This window comes from Solanum stenotomum, chromosome 5 (genome assembly GCF_019186545.1).
Source record: "Solanum stenotomum isolate F172 chromosome 5, ASM1918654v1, whole genome shotgun sequence".
Lineage (NCBI taxonomy): Eukaryota > Viridiplantae > Streptophyta > Magnoliopsida > Solanales > Solanaceae > Solanum > Solanum stenotomum.
The window spans coordinates 19,141,026-19,149,626 of record NC_064286.1 but is presented as its reverse complement, the minus strand read 5'-3'; the positions used below and the strand labels follow the sequence as shown (position 1 = coordinate 19,149,626).

Here is an 8,601-nt window from a genome sequence, read left to right as displayed (position 1 = left end):
CCAACTTGTGGCCACTAATGTTTCATACGTAAAATTATAGGCAATAGGCCCCATACCTTCCTATTATTGCTTGTAAATAGAATGCATAGCATGTAATGTCATAGATTCATAATGCATTTGTGTTACCTGAATCATGTTGCCAATCTTGACTCGTTGGTATTCTTGTCCTCATAATCTCGTAATCACTTTCGTATAACATGTAAATATCTCGCATAACCATTTGCTTGTAGATTAAACTAGAACACTTAAATCAAATTAAGAAAGGTAACTTAAACCTAAGGATGTTCATAAAGATGTTAAGGTGATTCACCTAGTTTTTATATATGTTTCCTTAGTAATTTGTAAAAGAAAGTATTTCCAAAAAAAAACATGTCCCTTAGTAGTTTAAACATACGAGTTACATTTAAGAGTTTTGGAAATCAACATATTATTTTTAAGTTTTTCAATAAAGAAAAAAGTAGCGAGGAAGGAGGACTGATTTCAAACTCTTAATGTTCCTCCCTAATATTTCTAAGTCACAACTCCTAAAGAAGAATAATAATATATACACACGGACCTATATTCAAGGGAATTAACAAAATGACACATAGACGCCGAGTAACCTATATAACCAAACGAGTGGAAGATCAACATAATGGAGTCATAAAAATTCGGCAGTTGCAATCCCAATGCCTTTCGCAGAAGGTCTTTCTAACAATAGAATAGTAAAACAACCTTTGACTATTTAGGATTCTAAAATTCATGCTTAAAGGAAGTAACGCTTAGCCTTAACATACCTCAATTCTGGGTCTTGTGGTATTAATGTGGATTGTACCTCTTCCTTAGAGTATGTAATCTACATGAAATCATGTCACACAACCATTAAGGATAGAATACTAACACGTCAGGGTCAAAGTAGTAATTTAGGGATTAGTAGTAGAGTGATTAGCTTGTCGGACCCTTTTTAAATGTATGCTTCATTACATTTTCTTCACCAAACTACAATCCCAAATTAATGACATAACATACATATTTGCAGTATCTATTAACAAGTGGAGGCCTACGCAATAGTCAACAACAACTAAATAGAGTATGTCTGCACAACAATAAAAACTCGGCGTATCGCCACACCCTCTTTTCAAACCCTAAACTAACCACAACTTAATCCCAACCACGAGTCTTCAAACCATTAAAGCCAGAAAAATATATGAAATACATTCCTATAATTGTTAAATATAACCATAATAACTCGAACTCACCGCTTCTGATCACCATCCTGTGAGTTCGTTCAATAAATACATTTGGAATTATTGCTTTCTCTTCATAAGCAATAAGTGGTTAAAAGGGCCGAAACTTAACTTAAACTTGTTGGAGCTTATAGTATTTTATCATGTCTTGTAAATAACAAACAGTCTCCTTAAACACAAGATTTTGAACCAAGAAGAAACAATTTGAAAATTCCAATGCAATAATAGAATCAATGTTACACTAATTTATCTTACAATTAAATACCCATCTATACATCTTTTTCTCTTCCAAACTCACATCAACAAGAACCACACACATACAAAGCATTTCCAAAAATTCCAGCAACAACAGCATCTGAAAATACTTCAAAATAACCCAACATCACGTAACTATCCAAATACAGTTTTTCCAGCCGTCTATTCGTGTTCTTGCTTATAAAGCATAGCTATAACTTTTGAATCACTCAATAAAATGAAGGGTAAGAATTATTACCTCCAAACAGCAGCAATACCACCTAAAAACGAGACTCCTTCACCATGAAGAATCCTTCAAATCACAACCAACGAGGAGGAAAGAAGTAACATAATCTCTATGAACGTTCCGAGGGTGAAACCACGTTGAAATCTTGTAGATTTTTGCTTGGATGATAGGGTAACCTTTATAGAGGATTTAGGACAGTTTTATTCTTATTTTGGTTGAAATAGCTAAGATAAAACGAAGGATAAATCAGATCGTATATATCTAAACCGACATAGGAGCTAGGGGCCACCTTCATGTGCCTGCTTGTGCAGTCTCACTAAAATATGAATATCTCTCAATTCTGAAGTCGTATGGACAAATGGTTTAGTGTGTTGAAAAGTAGACTCGTAGACCTTCGATTTAGTATATTGGGGTTCTTCTAAAGCTTTATAGATTGGGAGAAAATCTCCAAGACATTTAACCCAAATTTCAAAGAAACTTACTCTAACTTTTGCCCACTTTTTATTTCCCAGCTTGCTTGACTTCAAAACTCAACTTAAGATCATTGGGAGACTATATCACCTTATAAAACATCCTTCTTAGCATAGAAGATACTCTTTTTATTACCCCAAAGGTACTGAATAACTTGAACTTTCCGAATGGGCGGGGTGCTAGAAGAGACATTCTTTAACTCGAACTTGTTTAACGGTATCCTTGACCCATAATGTTAGTTTAATTCTTTGATTTTTTTACCTCTTCTTTGCAAAGTTATTCTCCTGAAATGATACACCAAGTCATATAAGCCTCATACATTCATACAATGATACACATAATATGTGAAAGAGCCACGAGGTTTCACATTCTCCCCTCCTTAAGAACATTCGTCCGCGAATGGATTCAAACAATCTCTTGGTTGTATTCTTTGCTGCCACTGTGCTATTTGCAAGGCTATATTCGTCAGGTCCGTAAATATTAAATCTAGTTAATAAAATCTAATTACAAGGCTTTGTATATCTAGTTCTCGACAAGTCATATAAACTTCATTTTTGAGGAATTTAAAATCCAATTAAGTTTTTGTATAGGAATAATTGTCAAATACTGAAACAGAACTCAGCTTAAGTCGTCAATAGTTAGGGCTACTTCTTCCTTATTTCCTCCTCGGCTTCTCAAGTTATTTTCTCAACGTTGTTATTCCACCGTAACACTTTCAGAGAAACCACTTCTTTAGTCCAAATCTTTCTTATCTACCAATCCAACATAGCCACTAATCCCTCAGCATACGACAAGTCCTTAGAGACACGAATATACTCAACGGGCATAATCCATAAAGCATTTCCAATGCACTTCTACAACATAGATACATGGAACATTAGATGGACCGCTTTCAATTCTGAAGGAATATCAAGCTTGTACGCCACTCTGCCAATCCTCCAAATAATCTTATATGGCCTTACATAACTTGGACTCGACTTCCCGTTCTTGACAAATCACATGATACCCTTCATAGGCAATACTTTCTAGAAAACACAATCTTTTACATCAAATCTAAGTCTCGCAATCAAGCCTGGGAACTGAAATCTAACAGTCTTCTCTCGGTAGTCGACATTGGCATAACAAGGCTTCCACCAATCCATGCACATATCAATAAAAAAAATCGAGCATCTCTAGCTCTATCACGTCTACAAATTTCTGATGACCAACAATCTCTACTATAATGCCTCGATAAATCCTCTTGAGCATAAAAGAAACACAAAGCACAATTTAGATTTCATACGTACTTATAACTCAACTATATATCATGATCTATAAATTGAATAAATGTAACCAATCCTAAATGCCCTATAGTCTCTTGATTATAAGTGTGGTATACAACACACTCATAAACAAGAATCTACAAGACACGACTTGTGTATTCCCTGGGACACGACCTGCTCTGATACCAAGTTTGTCACTCCCCGAACTAAGAGAGGCGTGACTGGCATTTGACACCTTATGCAATCGAGTTAGCCACTGAAACATACCAACTGACTCAACTGAGGGCCTAGAAGGTCGGGTAGCATAACATCTAAATTATTAATCCTGGACCATTAGGGTCATAACTTAGATAACAACTCATATAGACAAAGGTAGACAAGCCAAAAATGATAAAGTACTAGCTGGCTGCCGAGGCTGAAATTGAGGACATACACACATACATACATATCTATACATGCCAAGCCTATGTGGCTGGAAACTAGAAGCTACAGAAAGAAACCCACAATATTGTGTCCACAATAGCCTCAATGAGTGTCATAAGCATTGGTCGAGACAAGGACCCGACTATACCCAACTATACAACAAAAGTAAACATCCTATGAAAGTTCCAGGAAGAGGTGGAGCGTACCAACTTGAATCCTAGTGGAGGGGTCAATTTGAATCCCTACCTGGACCTGCACAAATGAAACAAAAATCTAGCGTCCCCAGGTAATGGGACGTCAGTATGGATAAAAATGTATTGGTATGTATGTAAGGCGGAAAATAGAATCATAAATAGTTGTTATAAAAAAGGTAATAAAGATATCACCTGAAATAGAAACTCTGATAGCCTCCATGGCTGACATCCTACCACTACAAGAAAATGGGTCTTTAGCGAAAGAAAATTAAGTCGCTAAAAGTGTAAATCCAGTCGTTATTAGTCACTTACGACTGGAAAAAAATTGGTCGTCTCCCGTTGTTAGTAGCTCCGACGTTAAACGTGGACGACCAAATTCTAGTCCGGTCATTAAGAAATATTTAGTGACGGCAGAAAAATTGGTCGTTGTATCTCTTTTTACGATAACATTTTCCCTTCGTTAATTTTTATTTTAGTCGTAGATAACTTCAGAAAGAGATATTATAGGATCTTTTAGAGACCGGAATCCTTTCGTTAATTTTTATTGATATTTTTAGAAAAATAAATATTATTAAGTGAAAATTAGTTACATTTTGCCCCTTGTGATTGATAATTAAAACCATTATTTCATATGTAATTGTACAAAATTTCATAACTTATAAAATAGAGTCAATAATATAGATAAATGGCTGATAATATATATATATATATATATATAAGCATGGTACGTAGTTAATTACATAAAACAAAGAGGTTTTAAAAATCCTACAAAAAGAAAACTATCTAGAATATATATGTACAGATCGTAATTAGTATTTTTAAGCAAATAGCCTAGATAATAAGTAAAGTAGGTTTAATAAACTTCTTGCACTTCAACTAATTGCAAGCTATATAATAAGTAAATTAAAGTAGGTTTAATTAACTTCTTGCACTGCAACTTGTTCATCTGCTAACATCTCCAACTGTTTTTCAACTCACTCCAAATTTGTAGATCCTTCGTGACTTCAAATTCTTGATCATCTGTTGCAAGGATAAAAGCTTGCATCAATTAATTAAATAGTTCAATTTGTATGTTGCTGAGACATAAATGACGATTGTATAATTATTTTCTCATAAAAATCTAGATTGTAAGAAAATATTTTGTTTCACAAGAAAAATCAGCAAGTATATTTTGACCTGTAAATACTTTTGACAGCACCTTAATTCTTAATAATACAATACTCATTCTAAAAAGAGAAACAATTAATCAATGCAAGAACATTGAAAGAGGAAATGATAACTTGTATAGTAAAGAATTTTGATAATACTTTCTCCAGTGTGCTAACTTGAGTGGGCACATTTCTGCACTAGGTCTGGTAAAAAAAAAATCAGGTGCATAAATGTTGAAGTTATTTCCTGTTACTGCTCATAATGTACTTCTCTAGTCACCTTATTTTTGTATTCATATTAAAATGCATCTTAGTCCAGTGTGGAATGATTTGTAGTTTCCAAGGACTAGTTCATCTTTTTTTATTGGACTTTGACGAGTATTCGAACTTCAAAGGGACAAAGACTATGGGAAAAGTAGAAAAAATGTTCAAGCATGGCGAGTTTCCAAAGTGCAAGTACTTCAACATGTATTAGAAATGCTCCTCTTTTAATAAATGTAAAACCTGTTTTAGTATGAAAACTAAGGATAGTATGAAAACTAAGGAGTTTAGTAGTTACTGTGATCTACAATGGGAATATTTTCGAAGCCATTCAAAACTTTGTGAATTCTCTCTAATTGGTTGATGAGTCCTGAAATCTGGAAATTTTGTTGTCAATGTCATGCTGTCTATGAGCACTTTTTATGTAGATATACCCTTACATGAGCTATATAGATCCACAGAAGGTTGTCCCTTGTATTACAGTTATTGTATACAATGGTGTTAAACTATGTAAACATGATATGGTCAGCTTATACATGTTAACAAGCTTACTAAACTGAAAAATACTTTGTTTCAGAGTAACAAGCTTACTAACCTGTAAAATGATTCAATCAGTATTTTATTCACTTGATGATGGTGGTGATGAAGGATCTCTAAAGATTGTACTTTCAAACATTTCACATCTCTTCTCTATGTTATCCAAGCGTCTTTTCATTGATTCATTTTCTTTCCGACTCGCATTCAGTTCTTCTAATAGTGCAGCCTTTTCCTTTCTACTCACATTTAGTTGTTCTAACAGTGCAGCTTTTGCGGAGCTACCTCCTTTCAAATCTTTACTGGTAATCCCGCCACCAAATCCAACAACATGACTCTTGCTCTGAGGTCCGAAGCATCTCTCTACTACCTCAATATTAGTAAGTGATGGCTCAACTTGTAGTAGTTCCTGAATTTCTTCCTGTAAAAGACAAGAAAATTTAAAGATAGTGCAATATATTAAGTAAAAGTATGTCAAATAAAAATTTTAAATGAACATACATATTTTTGATTGGTTTCAGGTTCGAGAAGCTTGTTGTCCTTCTTACGAGTCTCAAAGAAGATAGTCGCCATGTCCGATGGATTACCATGCTTGCCTCCCTTAACATTCAAACAAGAAGTCATATACTTGAAATGAAGAGGACCTTTTTTAATAGGTTTAGAAGAATCACATACATACCAATTCATAAACTATCTCTCTAATCGGCTTGCTACCCGTATGATGAGGCATACTCAACTTAGACCTGTTCATTGCATTTCGCGTACTTGTTTCCTATATTAACAGCACATCAGCAACATTATGATACACAATTTAAATGGTTGGTTAATAAATATAAGGTATGTTTTGCTGTATTGCTGGAGACCAAAGTCAAATAACACAAATTCAAAGCAAGTATAACAAGAGTGGCCAAGGGATGGAATCATGCTAATAACTATGCTTATGCAGCTAATGGAAGAATATGGGTTCTATGGAAAGCTACTGATGGTTATTCTGGAGACTCATGGTCAGTATATTCACTGCTCTGTTACAGACAACCGAACAGATTTCCATAGTGAAGTCACAATTGTGTACGGGAGTACTTGTAGTGTGGAGTGACAAAATTTATGGAGAGAACAGATTTCNACAGACAACCGAACAGATTTCCATAGTGAAGTCACAATTGTGTACGGGAGTACTTGTAGTGTGGAGCGACAAAATTTATGGACAGAACAGATTTCAACATTCCCTTATTGCCAGAGGATCGCATTGGGGGACAACCAGTTGCGGATGTACAACTATTTGATACTTATGCTCTAACTGATATGAAGGCTACTGCCAGACAGTTTACATGGAAATATAGGCATGTATGGAGTAAGATTGATAGAGCCATTTGCAATGATAAATGGATTATCAACTATTGTAATGACATTACAACTCAATTCAAGGAGAATTTCTTCTCAGATCACTCACGTGCCTATCCATATAAAAATCACCGTTAATACAAATCAGAAAAAGAAGCCTTTTAGATTTCTGAATATATTAGCTGGGATAGTCAATTCTTACAAATTATTCTAACTGTACATCAGAAAATATTAAGGCAGAAATATTTCTTCAATTGTATAAAGGCAAGAGCCAGTTCAAATGCAATAGCTATGATTAACGATGCCAATGGGAATATCCTACCTTAAATTTTTTAGATAGAAAATGCTCTTTGACCAGCCATTCCCAATCACTCTTGTCGACCCCCTCTAGCACATCTTTTAGAACCTCTCGCAATGGCTTAGACTTCACATTCATGTAGAGATCCTCTCCAATTGTTCCACAACCTTCTCATATGTTTCAATACATGATCTCTATGACAAATCATGTCATCACTATCAATTTTTTCCTAATATATTTGGCAGATGTCATTAAACAAGAGACTCAAAATTTTAAAATAAATCTTACAGATAATAAATAATCAGCAAGGTTGTAAGTTATGAGTGTATCATTATTGATATACTTGATGGAGTGGGCTGAAAATAGAGGAACAATTGTAGGTTATGGACAAAACAGAGGGACAATTGCAGACAATAGACAATTAACAGAGCATAAGAACAGATGGACAATTGCAGGTTATGGACAAAACAGAGGGACATGACTGCACTTTACTTTTGTTTCTATATTTTTTGATATGTTACAGAGAAAATCAAAGAAATGAACCAGCAACAAGATTCAAGAAATACAATTCCATCAGTAATATTCATTTAAATCCTTACAGTGGCAGCTCCCCACATGTGTTCCAATTTAGCTTCTTCGATGTCTGTCCATGAGTGTACTCGCAAAGGACACATATTACGATCACGAACTAAGGAACCTAAGTGTCTCGAAAATAAAGCGTGATGATCCCCAACAACTCGATTGTGGTAAAAAGTGACTCTAAGCTTTTCTCTAGGTTTGAGTCCTGTAACAACCTTACACAAATTTGGTCCTCTAACCTTTTTTATCTTGTCAAATTCACATGAACCTACAAGTTTTGACATAAGTCAAACATTAAAGAATCTCAATCTATAAACAATGAAGAAGTTCTAACAGTTCAGAGAGTTAAATACCTGCTTTACTTCTCCGAGTTTCTTGCATCA

At 34.6% G+C, this 8,601-nt stretch overlaps 1 protein-coding gene across 1 annotated transcript; it reads right to left on the bottom strand.

The window, feature by feature from the left end:
• Positions 1–6,085: 6,085 nt before the first annotated feature.
• On the bottom strand, positions 6,086–7,777 carry LOC125863748 (uncharacterized). The gene is made up of 4 exons (XM_049543764.1): positions 7,664–7,777; positions 6,680–6,772; positions 6,502–6,600; positions 6,086–6,421 (listed from the first exon to the last, which is right to left on the bottom strand). The coding sequence occupies exons 1-4, from the start codon at positions 7,775–7,777 to the stop codon at positions 6,086–6,088; spliced, it is 642 nt and encodes a 213-aa protein (XP_049399721.1).
• Positions 7,778–8,601: the final 824 nt, after the last annotated feature.